We start from the raw sequence: 18343 nt of genomic DNA, 5'->3' as shown, positions 1-18343 counted from the left end.
ACTAAAAATAGATTTATTGGTTGTTACATTAGATAGCGTTTAGCTCAACCCCTTTGGTTTCCCCTATTATTTAGTATCAGCCATCCTCGAAGAGCTACATATTACACTCAGGTTGGGACATGAGGTTATTATGCATGCCTCGCCAACCACTAATTTCCCCTTGCAAATATCCCTGTAGTCATTTTAATATTAAGTTTTTCCTTTCCACTGGGGTCAAAGGCCACCAGAAGCCCAGCTGGGAGGGGGCATTTGCAGGAGAGAATCAGAAGACAGAAAAGGGGTTAAAAGACCCCCTCTGGTCCCACCCCTGTAAATGCCCTCTCTTTAGCATTCACATTGACTGGATTATGCATCTTCTTCCAAACACCGCCATGACCACAGTCATCAAATGGTTTATACTGAAGCCACTATACAAGATCCCACTGTTCGCTCCACCACCAGACATCGTCAGCCGAAGAAGGAGGAAGAAGAAGAAGAGTTGGTTTTTATATGCTGACTTTCTCTACCACTTAAGGGAGACTCAAACCGGCTTACAATCACCTTCCCTTCCCCTCCCCACAACAGACACCCTGTGAGGTAGGTGGGGCTGAGAGATCTTTAACAGAGCTGTAACTTGCCCAAGGTCACCCAGTTGGCTTCGTGTGTAGGAGTGGGGAAACAAATGCAGTTCACCAGATTAGCCTCCACCGCTCATGTGGAGGAGTGGGGAATCAAACCTGGTTCTCCAGATCAGACTCTACGTAAGGATTTATGCAGATCCATCAGATATGGTAGGGTAACTGTTGAACTAGTTAGAGTGCTGGGCTGGAATCTGGGAGATCTAAGTTCGAATTCCCACTCCACCATGGAAGCTTGCTGGGGGTAACCTTGGGCTAGTCACTCTCTCAGCCTAATCTACTTCACAGGGTAGTTGTTTTGAGAATAAAACAGAGGAAGGAAGAACGAAGCTGCAAGCTATTTTGTGTCCTCGTAGGAGAGAAAAGCAGGGTATAAATATCTTAAATATACATACATACATGGGTGTGTCAGACTGAGACACCCCAGCAACCCCCCTCTTTCACAACTACTGTAACACTAAGGGGAGTTAGAGAGGAGTTTTGTGATTTAGCCATTCGAAAAGGCTTCTGCAACCAAATAAATATTAGGAACACATGAACTAACCTAGAACTGTAAAAGAAGAGTTCACACAGAAGCAGCCATCTCATTTGTTCAGAAAAAAGAAAGTAACTGACAGTTCACATCTTTATATCAGGCATCAGTGTGCACCGAAAAGGAAATGAAGAATGATAACAAAGAACAAAAAGTGTTTTTTTCCCAGGTGATATTACGTCCTGCAACTAACATAATTAATTGTATCGGAGGGTTTACACAAAGCTGTAACAGCAGGGGGTCTGCCCCCTTCAGTGATGATAATCTAGGTCCTTTCCTATTAGTATCTCAAAAGACACCCCCGAGCACACTCAGACGACCTTTACTTGATTATATAAGGGATATTTCAAGCATTATTCCACCTGAGGTTCAGTGAGAAGCAAATGCTTCCATCTTCTAAGGTTCCAATGAAGGACTGCAAAGATTATGAGATGACTGAGAAGAACCTGAGACATTTTAATTGGAGGTATTTAGAGAATTAAATCAAATTGTTTTAATAAAATAAAATTTAAATACTGGAGAACTTTTCCATTTAGGGTTTTGCTGTTTCATGTAAACGTATAAAGCCCCAGATCCAGAGCATAGCCATAGAACTGGATCTATATTTGTAATTTTTGTATACTGTTATTTGATTATTATGTTTTTGCCGTCAAGTCACAGCAGACTTATGGCGATCCCGTGGGGTTTTCAAGGCAAGACTCGTTCAGAGGTGGTTTGCCATTGCCTGCCTCCATGTTGCACCCCTGGTATTCCTTCGTAATCTTGCTTCCAAATACTGACCAGAGCCATCCCTGCATGGTTTCTGTGATCTGACGAGACTGGGCTGCCCTGGGCTATCCGGGTTGGGGTGTTATATAATTAGGCCCCCGAAAATTGTAACCTCCAACACCACCCTCCTCACCACCAAACCAAATGTAGTCCCACAGGTAGTTGTGAATTTCCTGCATTGTGCAGGGGGTTGGACTGGATGACCCTGGGGATCCCTTCCAACTCTATGATTCTAGGGGCCTGGTCTACCTTAGGGTTGCCAGCTCTGGGTTGGGAAATCCCCAGAGATTCTGGGGTACAGCCGTGGGAGGGACCTCAGCAGGGTACAATGCCAAAGAGTCGATCCTCCAAAACAGCCATTTTCTCTAGGGGAACTGATCCTGGTTGCCAGCTGCAATTCCAGAAGAACTCTGGGCCCCACCTGGAGGTTGGCAACCCTAGTCCGTCTCTTATTTTTGCTTCCTGCAGAAATATGTGTTGTGGGGGGGGGGGAGACACAGAAATTGTCAAGCGACTGTCAGAACAGACAACATGGCTGGAGGGCTGCTTTTTGGTACCTGGTGTAGACTCTTGCATAGATGGAGGATAGGAGTGTACCTGTGCTCTCTTGTTGACCACAGCCAACGTCATCACTGCCAATAGAGAGCCAGCGTAGATTAGTGGTTAAGAGCGGTGGTTTGGAGTGGTGGAATCTAATCTGGAGAACCGGGTTTGATTCCCAACTCCTCCACATGAGCGGTGGACGCTAATCTGGTGAACCAGGTTGGTTTCCCCACTCCCGAGGCCCGCCCCACCCAAGAACTGCAAAAACTTCAACTCCTAGTTGGTCACCTTTTTCAGCCCAAGAAGCAGACAGCAATCATTACAATTTTAAAAAACAAACCAGAATGAACGCTACACAAGTTACAACCTTAAAGCATTTCAGCTGATTCCTTCCCGATAACAGAACATTTTAGGTTTGCTGGGTATTATTCCTTCAGAATGAAAGCGCTTTTATTTTCATTTTCAAGTGTTGCCTTCGGCTGGCATAACGGGCTTATGCAGGGTCCGGAGCACGAGGTGACCCCTCCCCCCAAAAAAACCCCACTTCTCGTTCGGTAATCCAGTTTTGAAGACAATCAGTCTGAGTGCTCGATTCCGAAGGCTTAATCGGAGGATAATTACATCCTTTGTTTCCAAAGACAAACCTGACTCATGAAAAACCGTACTGAACTCCCGCTTGAGCAACATAGAATCGAGGGCTGGGAACTCAGTTCTTTAGAAAAAGAGGCGGCAACAGACTGGCAGGGGCCACAGATCATATATTTCCACGAAAATTAAAATGATTACAGAACATTTTTCTTTTATTCTTTTATCAGCAAAAAAAGGTTGCACAGCTTCAAAATGCTTAGAATGGAAAAGTCTCGATGCAACGGCAACCTTGCCAACGCTCACTTGCATGACTTGGAAGTTGGAGAAACTGCAAGTCTAATGTAAGCGTTCAGGTCCAACCAAATTTTCTGGGGTGGGGGGGTCTGGGGCAGATATAATTGGGGGCAGGATACAGGCTCGCACTCTCCCTCCTTCCTTCAGCCTTGGCCATGGCTTAAATGCTATTTCTTCACCAATGCTAACCATGGTGAGGGTTCCCTCTTCTAAGCGTGGCTTGCTAGCTACTTCAAACCCTGGTTAAGGGCCATAATTCCAAGACAGAATCTTGGATCCAGACTCAGGTTAGCGCAACCCTATAGAAAAAAAAAAACATTATAATGCAGTGTGAGAGCTGGCGACAGCAGGGAAGGAATTTGTAACCATTACCCCCCACAGAGTTGTGGGTCCCCATATATAAAGGTCAGTTTTGCCTTTGCATTTTTAGAACTCTGAGCAACTTTCCCTAAGTATTAGGTTCACCAGCTTGAGAAATCCAGACACATTTCAGATTCTCCACCAGTCATCTATGCATTCCTGGCATTTTGAAAGATTTTAAACAAATCACTGCTAGTTCAAAGATCATGACCTTAGTCATGATCTTTAGCCAAGTAAGATTCCTTAAGTAAATTTATCGATAGAAATTGTGAAGCATATCCTGCTTTTTCACTGTTTATATTCAAGAAGGCTTTCCAATGCGATTCAAATACTTTTTTTTAACTGAAATCGGTATCACCAAGCCTGCCAAAGGTGTGTTTGTGTGTGTGTGTGGGGACACACAATACATAGCACATATTATGCATTGACACACACAACCCACAATTGCAGGAAGTGCTGATGCAATGGGACTTATCAGGAAATGCAGAATTACCCTTCCCACGTAAATAGTAACCACTACTTTTTGACATCCCTGACCTGGATGGCCCCTGCTAGCTTGATCTCATCAGATCTCGAAAGCTAGGCAGGGTCGGCCCTGGTTAGTACTTGGATGGGAGACACCACCAAGGAAGTCCAGGGTTGCTACACAAGAGGCAGGCAATGGCTAGTCTCTTGCCTTGAAAACCCTACGGGGGTCACCATAACTCCTAGCACTGACCCAGATGGCCCCAGCTAGCCTCGTCTCCTCAGCTCTCGAAAGCTAAACAAGGTCGGCCCTGGTTAGTACTTGGATGGGAGACCACGAAGGAACTCTGGGGCTGCCATGCAGAGGAAGGCAATGGCAAACCGCCTCTGTTCACCACTTGCCTTGAAAACCCTACAGGGTGGCTGTAAATTGGCTGTGACTTGACAGCACTTTCCACCCACCACATTTTGGCATGGAATAAGTCAACGTCAATGATGGTTAAATTGTGGAACTCCCTGCCCCAGGATGTGGTGATGGCTGCCAATCTGGAAGGTTTTAAGAGGGGGGGGTGGACATGTTCATGGAGGAGAGGGGTATCCATGGCTACTAGTCGAAATGGATACTAGTCATGATGCATACCTATTCTCTCCAGGATCAGAGGAGCAGGACTATTATATTAGGTGCTGTGGAACACAGGCAGGACAATGCTGCCGCAGTCATCTTGTTTGTGGGCTTCCTAGAGGCACCTGGTTGGCCACTATGTGAACAGACTGCTGGACTCACACACACCCCGTTATAAGGACCGAAGATAGTCTATTTGACCTAATTACCCAGAAAATGCCTAGCGCCATCAACCAAGATTCACGGAACGGCACAAGAGCAGCAACACAAATGCTACCAATTTATTAGATTTGCTTTGCACCACAATACCCCTGAGGAGGCACTGCTTATTTAAAAATGAATGAATATCAAAATGGAAATGTAGGGATTTTTTTTTTTTTAGTATGGATCCTTTCATTAGCCCGCAACATGGCCCTGCTAGACTTCAAGCTGCTTTCCGATTATTAAAGAAAAAGCTAACCCAAGGCAAGAAGGGGCGGGGAGAAATGGCACTCTTCCAAGCAAGAAGCGTACACTTAGCATATGGATCGCTGAGGAATTTCCATTAAGAATTACAGCAGATATTATCAATCAAGAGTGAGAGAGTAAGAGTACTGAGACATACTGTAAGGTGCAACGTACGTTTCAACTAAATCCAGCCCCTGCTGCAGTTCCCGATCAAGGATTCTCTATGCCAGCGGTTCTCCGCAAAACATCTCCTAGCGCTCCGTGAAGAGACTGGAAAGAAACTACTGTCGTTCAGTTTAGTTATATAGGTGCTAGGTGGAAATCAGTGCTCAGTGATGAATTTCTCTCCTGAAAAGTGGCTCCATGACTCAAAAAGTTTGGGAACCGCTGCTCTATGCATTTCACTAGGCCAGCAACTGTTTTCTTCCAAGCTGACAAAGGGTTCTTCAACCCTCTTTTCCTGTAGCAGGAACTACACAAGAAGCTTTGGAAGAATCCCCCCCCTTTATTATGAACCTCAGATGTTCCTGGCCACGCGCAAGCCAAGGCTTGCTGCTCACACACGGGGCAGAAGGGTCAGGAACCTGTTTACCAATGTCAGGTGGGAGTGAGTTAGGGGATGGTATCAAGACTGCTAGTCTTCCAAGTCCTTGCTCCACTGAAAATATGGCCCTTGCTAAAAAAAATTGTTGCTGACCAGAACTAGGAAGGTGTTTGTTCTTTTGCTGTTGTTTTTTGCTGTCAAGTCACAGTTGATTTATGGCCACCCTGTGAGCTTTTCAAGGAAAGGGACTAAAAGAGGTGGTTTGCCATTGCCTGCCTTTGCACAGGGACCCTGGACTTCTTTGGTGGTCTCCCATCCAAGTATTAACCAGGGCCGGCTCTGCTTAGCTTCTGAGATTTGAGATCGGGCTAGCCTGGGCCATCCAGGTCAGGGCTATGAGTTAGGGTGATCCCTTAGCTTTTTTAAGACAAAAGACAAACAGAGGTTGTTTGCCATTCCCTGCCTCTGCATAGTGACCCTGGACTTATTTGGTGGTCTTCCAACTAAGTATTAACCAGGGATGACCCTGCTGAGCTTCTGAGATCTGAGGAAATCAGGCTAGCCTGGGCCATCCAGGTCAGGGCTATGAGTTGTGAGCCCTTAGGGTTTTCAAGGCAAGAGAAAAACAGAAGTGGTTTGTCATTGTCCACCTCTGCACAGAAACCCTGGACTTCTTTGGTGGCCTCCCATCCAAGTATTAACCAGGGCCGGCTCTGCTTAGCTTCTGAGATCTGACTAGCCTGGGCTATCCAAGTCAGGGCTCAAGGCAGTTATACCCAAGAAAAAAGGGTTATCTGCAAAACTGTTTCTGAGTTTGGAAACTATTCTACCTACCAGGGGAGGGGAAAACTAACAACGTATTATAAGACAACAGTTTGCCTCAGGGCTGGTTCACACATTCATGAGTTGGTTTCTTTACACTTGATGACGGGCAGCTGAATGTGTAGACTGTCTCTACATTGTGTACGAAGGTACATGAATTTATCTGTAGGATCTGATCTGGACAGCCTTTCTTGTGGACGGATGTGCCGTGAAGAGGCGTGCATGAAGCAGCCGCCAGACAATGCGGTAAAACAAACCCCACCACAAGCAGCTGTAGACGAGGGTAGCCTTTGACTTGAACCACATGGAAAGGACATGGGCCCTACTCCTCCACGCAGAGTCCTCCTCACACATACACACCCCATCCTCCCCCTACCGCTCTGGCCATTTTAACCCAAGGATTAGGGACAGAGGAAGTAAGTCTTGGTCACAGCACAATCACAGGACATTCTTCACAACCAGCTCTGCCAGGGGTTGCATAAAGTTAAGAGGAGCTCAGCGGCCAGCTCTGGGGAACACCCACCACTGCTCTACGTTTCTCAGAAACGCATCCCAAGACAAATCATTCTGTTCGTCCAATTGACGGCGCGACCATGATTGCACCTTCCTCTTTCACGGGCATCTGCAATGACCTTAAGAGCTCCTGCCGGTCTTCTTAAGGCCTCGCGTGTCATGTGTGTCAGGTGAAGTCGCTCCCATGGGGGTAAAAAGTGCAGACAAGTCGTAGCTGACTTAAAGCAGCCCTGTAGGTAGGGTTTTCAAGGCCAGGGGGATCCAGTGGTGTTTTGCCACTGCCTGCCTCTGCACAGTGATCCTGGACTTCCTCGGTGGTCTCCCATCCAAGCAGTAACCAGAGCTGACCGTACTTGGTGATGGAGGAGTGCCGTCAAGCCACAGCCGACTTATGGTGACCCTGCAGGGTTTTCAAGGCAAGGGATGTTCAGAAGTGGTTTGCCACTTGCCTGCCTCTGCGTAGCGACCCTGGACTTCCTTGGTGATCTCTCAAACACTAAACAGCATCAACCCGACTTAGCTTCTGAGTTCTGACAATCTGACCATCTTCAAGTACTTGAAGGGTTGTCATATAGAGGATGGTGCCAAGTTGTTTTCTGTTGCCCCAGAAGGTCAGAGCAGAACCAACGGGTGGAAATTAAATCAAGAGTTTCCGTCTAGACATTAGGAAGAACTTTCTAACAGTTAGAGCGGTTCCTCAGGGGAACTGACTTCCTCGGGAAGTGGTGAGCTCTCCTTCCCTAGAGGTTTTTAAGCAGAGGCTAGATGGCCATCTCTCAGCGATACTGATACTATGACCTTAGGCAGATCATGAGAGGGAGGGCATCTTGGCCATCTTCTGGGCATAGAGTAGGGGTCCATGGGGGTGTGTGGAGGAGGTAGTTGTGAATTTCCTGCATTGTGCAGGGGGTTGGACTAGATGACTCTGGTGGTCCCTTCCAACTCTATGATTCCTTGATTCTAAGATCAGGTTAGCCTGGCCCATCCAGGTCAGGGAAATGCTCCCGTAACATACATATTTTTTAAAATACCTAACGACAATAATGCTGGGCATACGAGACAGGATAGGGGTTCCAGCACTCTTCTATTTCATCCCAGTTCATCAAAGGGGGCAGTGGAGAAAATAACACACGTCTGTTTCCAGAGAGTCTGTGTGAATGCCTTCATTTTTTTTTTTACTGAAAAAGGGAAAGAGACACTACACACTTCTCCACAGGGCATTCTCTATTGTTAACTGATGGGCTTTCAGCGCCGCTCTTAGGAAACCTGTGTGCAATCCCTGCTCCCTGGCCTACGGCCTTCATTATCTTCCCGCCATGACTTAACTTCCATTGTTTCACAACAACTGGTGGCAATGCATGACTAAACAAAGGGACGCTAAATTAAAGTCAAGCAAAATTTCAGAGTTTTGACACTGAATCTGCCCTGCCTGGCAGTTCTGAAACACAGCTGCCCACTTCGAATTGTAGAAGCCAAGGTTTCCTCAACGTTCCAGGGGTTGACGCGGATGAATTCTGTTCCCAGACGGGGCTGAGATTCCTCTACGCACAAGTTCAGTGGCAAAGGGACCACAACCACAAAGACCTGCTCCTTCGCCGTTCAACCACCTCATACTGCCTGACACTCCAAGGCCAAGAGGCGAGTCTTTGGGGGGGGGGGCTGTTGGTGCTGGTGCCCACCGGGGTCTGTCCGAGACGGAACCCAGCATCACGTCCCATCTTCATTTCCGTAACCCCTTCCCATCAGAACCACAGGCTTTGGTTTCATTCCCCTTTGAAGAAGCAGCAGCAGCGTTGGTTTTTATATGCCGACTTTCTCTACCACTTAAGGAAGAATCAAACTGGCTTACAATCACCTTCCCTTCCCCTCCCCACAACAGACACTCTGTGGGGTAGGTGGGGCTGAGCTCTAAGAGAACTGTGATTAGCCCACAGTTACCTAGCTAGCTTCATGTGTAGGAGTGGGGAAACAAATCCAGTTCACCAGATTAGCCTCCGCCGCCCATGTGGAGGAGTGGGGAATCGAACCCAGTTCTCCAGATCAGTTCACCGCTCCAAACCACCCCTCTTAACCACTACACCACGCTGGCTTTGAGCAGAAGCCACCCAAAACAAGGGCCACCCATGAGCCGTACCATGTCATGGGCTAGTTAATGTTTAACATCCCTATACCAGCTGCCCATATGGCAAACCACATCATGTGTAGCATTAACCCTTGGATGGACATCTGCTTCAAAAAAGAGGATGTAAAAGCCCTTGGAAATTCTTTTTTCCCCAAAAGGTAATCTTTAGTTTAAAAACTGGGCTTCCAAAAGCAGAAAGGGCTTCTAAAAATAATCAAAGCACGCACCAGGGGCAAAAAATACAGTTATAACATAGACATGCTCCCAATATAGAATATATCTTCCAAAGCCATTGGTGAAGGAGCATAGAACAGCTTTCAAGAATGCTTTTACCCCTTGCCTAAGTAAAGCTCTTCTCCTGTTGCCATTATTCACACACATACACACACACACACACACACAAAGAATTAGCCTATTCACTATGCTCTTACTACCACAACACAGAGACTTTAATGTACTATTCATAGCCAAAGACGCTGCAGCACGGAAAAGCTGCATGTAATTTATCGAACCTACTTTTTTAAAAAACAAAATTGACTGTTAAGGCAACATAAAAGTTCACTAGTTTTATTCCTTTCCATTAGAATGTCACATATGCTATTCTTCAAGCTGTCGTTCGCAAAAACTAAGGGGGGGGGAGAACAAAGTGGAACGGTAAATATTAAGAGAAGCATATGGTTTTCGGCAAGTTCTGCATTAGTCTGAGACTTTCCAGCAGGAAAGATGCTCACACTTGTTAATATATTATGGGCAGGTTTGTGCATGCACCACAACTCCAAGAGCTCCTGTGAATCGAGGACAAATAGATTAACCATGGAATGGGGAGAAGAGATCACGGTTTCACTGTGCATCAGAGATGCGCACTTTGGCTCAATTCAGACATGGTGCAAAGCCACAGTTTAAACAAACTAACTATTGTCAGTATGTCTGTCTGAATGCAAGCCACTCGACTAACCATGGCTATCTGGGTCACATCAAACCAGGAGCCAAAGTTGGTTTATTAACCAGTTTAGAATTATGCTGGCCCAGCACACAGACTGTAGTAGGGGAGGGGCTGTGGCTCAGTGGTAGAACATCTGCTTGGCATGCAGAAGGTCCCAGGTTCAATCCCCAGCATCTTCAGTTAAAGGAACCAAGCAAGTAGGTGACATGAAAGACCTCTGCCTGAGACCCTGGAGAGCCACTGCCAGTCTGAGTAGACAATACGGACTTTGATGGACCAAGGGTCTGGTTCAGTAGAAGGCAGCTTCATGTGTTCATGCGTGGTTTTCCATGACATAGGAATGCAGACACCCTGGCTTGTTCCCCAGCATCTCCCTCCCAGGTGACAGAGTGAAACGAAAGCAAGCCAGGGTTTGAGTACCTGTGCACTGAATCTGCCTTCTAAAACTTACCATAGCTAAATAAAACCGGTGCTTGTGCATGAACTGAACCGGTGCATTGCCTTTAACCTAGTGAAGACCCTTTAAAAACTATAACACACTCATACACACCAGTCTCCTTTTCACACATATAATCCAGATGTGGCCACTATAGCAATATATGGTGGGTTACTATTGTTATCCTGCTCCTCATTTGAGAAGCAAAAGGTGGCTTCCACTGTCTCCTCCTCCCACCCCATTTTATCATCACCCTGTGAGAGAGGTTAGGCTGAGACAGTAAGGTACCTAAGGCCAGCCAGTACGCCACATGGCAGTGTGGGGACTTGAACCTATGTCTCCCACCCGGGACTGGCATTAGGACCAGTACTACTAAATGCGTCCATAAATGATCTGGACACAGGGGTGAGCAGTGACATGGCCAAGTTTGCAGATGGCATTCATATTTGCAGTGGCAAGCTGCTTTTAATAAGAGCAGGGACGCTTTCGCACAGATGGAATAATGCACTTTCAATCCACATTCAATGCACTATAGCAATAGTTTGCAAGTGGATTTTGCCATTTCACACAGTAAGATCCAACTGCAAAGTGCACTGAAAAGTGGACTGAAAGTGCATTATTCAGCATGTATGAGTGCCCCAGGTCAAAAGCTCTTGAGCTTGTATATGCAGAAACATCACTTCCTGTGTGTGTGTTCAGTGTCATCAAGTTGCTTCCAACTCATGGTGACCCTATAAATTAATGACTTCCAAAATGTCCAGTCATTAACAACCTTGCTCAGGTCTTGCAAACTGAGATCCATGGCGTCCTTTATAGAGTCCATCCATCTCAGGTTGGGTCGTCCTCTTTTCCTTCTGCCTTCAACTTCTCCCAGCAGTATTGTCTTTTCCAGTGACTCTTATCTTCTCATAATGTGAAGAAAGTAGGACAGCCTCAGTTTAGTCCTTTTAGCTTCTAGGGAGAGTTCAGGCTTGAGTTGATCTAAAACCCATTGATTTGTCTTTTTAACCATCCATTATATCTGTAAAACTCTCCTCCAACACAACATTTCAAAGGAATCTGCTTTCTTCCTGTCAGCTTTCTTCATTGTCCTTCACACACATACATAGGAACGGGGAATACGACAGTATGAATTAACCTGATCTTGGTTGCCAGTCACACTGCTTTCTGGCCGAGTCTTAATTCATCCCCAAGACCACACTGCGATGTCAGTGTCAGGGGTCCCAGCTAGCTGTGAACAAAAATTCCTAGGAAGTGGTATGAAAGAACAGCAAAGGGGAAACAGTACTGAACTAAAAAAGACTTTCCCTTCATGGCTCTCTTCTTGAATTGGACACATGAAGCTGCGTTATACTGAATCAGACCCTTGGTCCATCAAAGTCAGTACTGTCTACTCAGACCAGCAGCAGCTCTCCTGGGCCTCAGGCAGAGTTCTTTCACATCACCTACCTGCCTAGTCCCTTTAACTGGAGATGCTGGGAACTGAACCTGGGACCTTCTGCATGACAAGCAGATGCTCTACCACTGAGCCACAGCCCCTCCCCTGGACACTGGCTGTCTGGAAAACTCATGTCATTCCACACTACCACAGTTAGGTCAAGGATACGGGTAAACCTATTAAAATTAAGAAAACCAAGAACCTAAGAAGAAGAAGAGTTGGTTTTTATATGCCGACTTTCTCTACCACTTAAGGAAGAATCAAACTGGCTTACAATCCCCTTCCCCTACCCACAACAGACACCCTGTGAGGTAGGTGGCGCTGAGAGAGCTGTGACCAGCCCAAGGTCACCCAGCGGGCTTCATGTGTAGAAACGAATCCAGTTCACCAGATCAGCATCCGCCGCTCATGTGGAGGAGTGGGGAATCAAACCCGGTTCTCCAGATCAGAGTCCACCACTCCAAACCATTGCTCTTAACCACGACACCACGCTGGCTACTAACTTTCATACCACTTCCTACTAACACATGGGCTAGAAAATTACTGTTAGTGCCTGCCACAAAAAACAAGGCCCGAGGAATTGCTGCATGGCTTCTGTTGGACACACAAAATGAAACTGATTATATTTTTTGCAGGACTGGATGGGGCGGCAAGCTAAAGCAGCAAAGAGTTTCTCACTCCTCGGCTCTGAAGAAATCTTATCGGTGGCATTGCAGATTCTCCCAAGGCAAACGGGAATGGGTGAGAAAAAAGGTTTTCGCTAACAGTGCCTGAAACGGGAAAAAACATGACAAGACACACCCAGCTGTGCCCAACGTGTTTGGTGAGCACGTAGCAGATTTAGTTAAGAAACCTGCCTCTTTCACAAAAGCAAGAATGATTTAATACAGATAAAAAGTACCACTGCGAACTGCAGCGATCCTGATTAAGCAAGAATTCAAAAGGTTCATGGTGATGCCCCTAAGTGTGTGGCTTGTACTACAGATAACATACAACAATGGGTAGCTTTAAACATACAATGTTTTTCCTGCATAGACATACAATTAGGGCTGTTGATTCGGTTCGTCCCGAACCGAAAAACAGCCAAATTTCCCGATTCGGCTGTTTTTAGTTAGGATGGAACCGAACCCAAAAAAAGGTGGGAAAACGGGGAGCCGAATTCAGCGAGTTCGGGGTGTTCGACGAATAAATTCGGGGTTCGGCGCAGCAGCATAACCGTCAGTAAACGGCATTCTCCCGCGGCCAATCGGTGGCCAAGCTGGGTCTTCTTCTGGCCAATCAGTCGCGATTGAGTGCATGAGCCCAGCTGCTGCGCAGCCCGGGGAGAGAAAGAGAGAGTATCTGTTTGTGTGTGAGAGAGATCCCCCTTGGGAGGGTGCGTGTGCACATTCGAGCCATTCCATGGCTGCAGGGGGCGCATATTTGGGGGTAGAGCCCCCAAACTTTCAGCATAGCTTCAGAGGACCCTTCTTGCAAGAACCCCTACGTTTTGTAAAGACTGGATCAAGGGGGGGGGCGAAATATGGGCCCTGGAAGGGCCCCCCCCCCTTAATATGCATTTTTATTCCATTTACAGCACACCTTCGCACCATTCCATGGCTGCAGGGGGCGCATTTTTGGGGGTAGAGCCCCCAAACTTTCAGCACAGCTTCAGAGGACCCTTCTTGAAAGAATCCCCAAGTTTTGTGAAGATTGGGTCAGGGGGGCTGAGATATGGGCCCCGAAAGGGGTCCCCCCTCCTTAATGTGCATCTCTGACAATGGGGGTTTGCAATTAGCAGAGCTTGCCGCCCACGCCCAAAGCTCCCAGCCCCGACAAACAGCTGAGCTGCAGGGAGCAAGGGCGGGGCAGGTGTGAAGAAGATGGAACACAAGACATCCACAGTAAGACCCGTTTTGGGGCTTTTCTCTATAATTTTTCTCCTGTGTGTGTGTGTGGGGAAGCAGAGTCTCTGTGTGTGTGGGGAGCAGTTTCTGTGGGTGGGGGGGAAGCCAAAGGGGGCTTTCGCCTGTTCTGCCTGGGGTGTGTGTGCCCCCTCGAGTCTCTCTCTCCCTGGTTTGAGGGGGGGGGCTTCAGTTGTGTGTCCTCAGGTTTTCCCTCATTCATAAGATCGGTTAGGACTATTTTGATGCTTGCTCAAAGCTGGTTTTCAAATTGTGACTTAAAGAATGCATTTGCCTGGTCCCGAGTCCAATGCAAAAGGGGAAATTCCACCCCCTCCTGCTCCTTTAGCGTGCCTCTGTCCCTTTCCATGGTTTGCAAACTCCCAGGCGTAACGTGTTGCTTTGCATGGTTGCAAACGTGTTGCTTTGCATGGTTTGCATGGTTGCAAACCTTTTGCTTTGCATGGTTTGCAAACTTCTTCGCACCTGCCCCGCCCTTGCTCCCCGCAGCTCAGCTGTTTGTCGGGGCTGGGAGCTTCGGGAGTGGGCGGCAAGCTCTGCTAATTGCAAACCCCCATTGTCAGAGATGGACATTAAGGAGGGGGGACCCTTTCGTTTCGGACCTCTACCCCCAAAAATGCCCCCTCCCCGAGCTGCGGAAAGGCGCAATTGTGTTTTTTAATGGCTTTATTCGGCCAAATTGTTCCCCAAACTCCGGATCTCATGCCAAATTGCACGGACCCGAAGTGGGGGAGTTCGGACTTCGGCATTTCCCGAATAAAAACGGGCCGAATTTTGCCGAATCCGAATTTTACCGAATTGTTTTTTTTCCAACAGCCCTACATACAATAACGTGCTAGGGGGAGGGGGACAGGACCCATGCACACAAAATCTGTGCACTGGGAAAATGCCAACAACAGTGGTGTATGCAAATCTTCATGGGGCCTTTTCCTTCACTTGTGCGGGGAAGGTTTCCTAAGTGACAAAGCTTTAAGCAAAACCATCTCCGAGTCTCAGTTTCTCATCTGAGAAAAATGAGGCCAATAGTGACGTACGGGAGCTGGTGTAGCGTAATGGTTAAGAGTATTGGATTAGAGCCTGAGGCAGCCGGGTTTCAAATCCCAGCCAGTGTGGTGTAGTGGTTAAGAGCCAGCGTGGTGCAGTGGTTAACAGCGGTGGTTTGGAGCAGTGGACTTTAATCTGGAGAACCGGGTTTGCTTTCCCACTCCTTCACATGAGTGGCAGACGCTAATCTGGCGAACCGGGTTGGTTTCCCCACTCCTACACACGAAGCCAGCAGGGTGACCTTGGGCAAGTCACAGTTCTCTTAAAGCTTTCTCAGCCCCACCTACCTCACAAGGTGTCTGTTGTGGGGAGAGGAAGGGAAGGTGATTGTAAGCCACTTTGAGACTCCTTAAAGGGTAGAGAAAAGTGGGGTATAAAAACCAACTCTTCTTCTTCTTCAGCTCTGCCATGGAAGCCTGCTGGTAACTTTGGACCAGTCACACACTTTCAGCCTAACCTACCTCACAGGGTTGTTGTGAAGCTAAAAATGGAGGTGATGTAAGCCACTTGGGTGCTATTAGGAAGAAAGGTGAGGTACAAATGAAGGAAATGTGTAAATGTTATTGTCATTGTTTTAATGGTTTTAAATACTTTTTATTTATGAGTTTGACTGTTTTTACCTTCTATGGTAATGTATTTGTTGTAACCCGCCCTGAGCCTGGCCTTGGTTGGGGACTGAGGGCAGGCTAAAAACTGAAGATAAACAAATAAATAAAATAAAATAAATGTTTCTGAGAGCTATTGTGAAGATGACTATAAAGCACGACAGGCATTATATCTTCTGTACGAGGGCTCAGGTGGGGAGGAGAGAAGGGTAATATTTACTAAGGATGGGGGGTCAGAGGGTACAGTCCATATGTGACAATGAAGTCCATGAAGTAATAGTGATATGGTTCATATTTAAATATTTGTCACATAACAACGGCCATGTGGTTTGAATGCTATTTCTTTGCAGGAAGTACCGTCTATGGAGAAAATTCATTACATTTGAAGAGGGCCTGATTAAGACACACCATAAGGGACTTCCAACAGCTCAGCTGTCATACAACAGCGCCCTCTAGTGTTCAGCAGAGTGTATTATGCCAACAGGTTTTTCGTTCACAAATAATTTGCTTTGATTTTAAACAAACTTGTTCTAGAATCTAGGACTTGATACTGTCGGTTATGACTGAACTCTGTTATGTACCAAATAATAATAATGTTGCTTAAATAAAAACCCATAAATGCTAGGGGCAAGGCTGACTGTATATTGATAGACTGATAATGTGTCTTGCTCAAAAACGAACGTGTTCTTTAAACTAAGCTAAAATGACTAAACCAAGGCTATCATACTTTAGTTACATTAAGACAAGAGTCACTGGAAAAGACAGCCATGCTAGGAAACATTGAAGGCAGCAGGAAAAGAGGAAGACCCAACAAGAGATGGATTGACTCTATAAAGCAAGGATGGGGAATGTCACGCCCTGGGGCCATTTAAGGCCCACAAAATCATTTGGTCTGGCCTTTTGTGGGTCCTGGCAGATCTCTAGCTCAGAAGGATCTAAGACTGGTGATCCGTCCCCTCCAAGGGACAGGAATAACCTCTATTCAAGGCAGATGTGAGTTTGTTTTACCGAGAAAAGGAACCTTCCTCCCCCCCTAAGTGCGCCACCAGTTGGATGCCTGCCTGCTTGCCTGTGCGGGGGGGGGTGTCATCTGGGGCAGCTGCCTACTTGGGGCTTGGTCGGGTAATTTTTAAGTTGACAATTTTGTATGGCCCGTAAATGATGTTATAATCCTTGGTGGAAAAAAGGTTCCCCACCCCTGCTATAAAGGAAGCCACGGCCCTCAGTTTGCAAGATCTGAGCAAGGCTGTTAAAGATAGGATGTTTTGGAGGACATTGATTCATAGGGTCGCCATGAGTCGGAAGCAACTTGACGGCACTTAACACACACACACATATATTTAGTAAATTATGTAAAACGAGAAACGAAAATGTTTAGTCATAATACTATACAGGAATAGTATATAACAGAATCTAGCAAATATAAACAAGTCTATATAAAATTATATGGCAATCAGTATGATTTAATAATGGCTAGTTGTATTATGTAAGTTTAAAGTACTTATATTATGAGAAAGATGGAATAAAAGCAGTTAATATTATAAAGCAGTAAAATTCATGGCATAAAGTTATAATAGTGTATTATAGGGAAGATGCTAAGAGGGCAACAAAATTGTATGTGTTCACCCAGTTAAAGCTCATTTTTGTCTATTTTAGATTAGGTGTATGCAACATACTGTTTGTGTTTCCCATTTTTTTGATGTTACATGTTTAATACTTGTTTCTATTTTACAGTTATGAAATAAAAACTTCATTAAAAAAAAGAAAAAAAAAAGATTTTTCAAAGTAGAAGCTTTTGAGAGTCAAAGCTCCCTTCATTGGATACAAGTAGGAATCTTGTGTTATGTGCTGTCTCCTGGCTGCCGAACTTCCAAAACAACAGTTGTCTTCAAAGATTCAGAACACTGGCAACAAAACACAAGCGACTGCCAGCCACAGCCAACTAGCTGTTTAAAATCCCCAGATATTCAACTAGAACGGCAACAATATCCCTGCCCCAGGATGTGGTAATGGCTGCCAGCTTGGAAGGCTTTAAGAGGGGAGTGGACATGTTCATGGAGGAGAAGAGTATTCATGGCTACTAGTCAAAATGGATACCTATTCTCTCCAAGATCAGAGGAGCATGCCTGTGTGAACAGACTGCTGGACTTGATGGGCCTCGGTCTGATCCAGCAGGGCTTTTCTTATGTTCTTAAATGTAGTAAACATGCAAGTCCCTTACCTGCTTGTTGGGGTACTAAAGCTAAAAGAAAGCAGCTGATTCCAGAACGGGTCATTCTCTGAGATGGCTTCTGGTCCTGACAATTTTTTTAAGTATTCGTTTTCTGGGAGCTCACTGATGCTGCTGCCGTTTGCTCCCATCTTCTTACTGTTTGGTGTGCCCTCTATGAAGTTTTATGAAATTGACGGAAAGCCTACAAAACACACAAGGAATTTAAAATTTAAAATCTGGTACAAGTACTACACACACATATATATATATATATATATATATATATATATATATAAAATCTGCTATGAGTACTACATACACATATAAATGCTATCATAGAGTCGGAAGGGACCACCAGGGTCATCTAGTCCAACCCCCTGCACAATGCAGGAAATTAACAACTCCCTCCCCCACACACACACCCAGTGACCCCTACTCCACGCCCAGAAGATGGTCAAGATTCCCTCTCATCATCTGCCTAAGGTCACAGAATCAGCAATGCTGACAGATGGCCATCTAGCCTC

At 46.1% G+C, this 18343-nt stretch overlaps 1 protein-coding gene across 2 annotated transcripts in view; it reads right to left on the bottom strand.

Moving 5' to 3' along the window:
- Positions 1 to 17977, bottom strand: part of DYM (dymeclin) — a 227244-nt gene extending 209267 nt beyond the window's left edge. For both annotated transcript variants that reach the window (XM_056847950.1, XM_056847951.1), the window contains exon 1: positions 17829 to 17977. In XM_056847950.1, the coding sequence (XP_056703928.1) occupies positions 17829 to 17968 (140 nt within the window). In that variant the 5' untranslated portion in view covers positions 17969 to 17977. The remainder of the gene's footprint in view (positions 1 to 17828) is intronic.
- Between the last annotated feature and the right edge of the window lie 366 nt (positions 17978 to 18343).

The sequence above is a fragment of the Euleptes europaea genome, chromosome 4, assembly GCF_029931775.1.
Source record: "Euleptes europaea isolate rEulEur1 chromosome 4, rEulEur1.hap1, whole genome shotgun sequence".
NCBI lineage: Eukaryota > Metazoa > Chordata > Lepidosauria > Squamata > Sphaerodactylidae > Euleptes > Euleptes europaea.
Note: the sequence above shows the minus strand (reverse complement) of the source record. Positions and strands in the feature narration are given on the sequence as shown.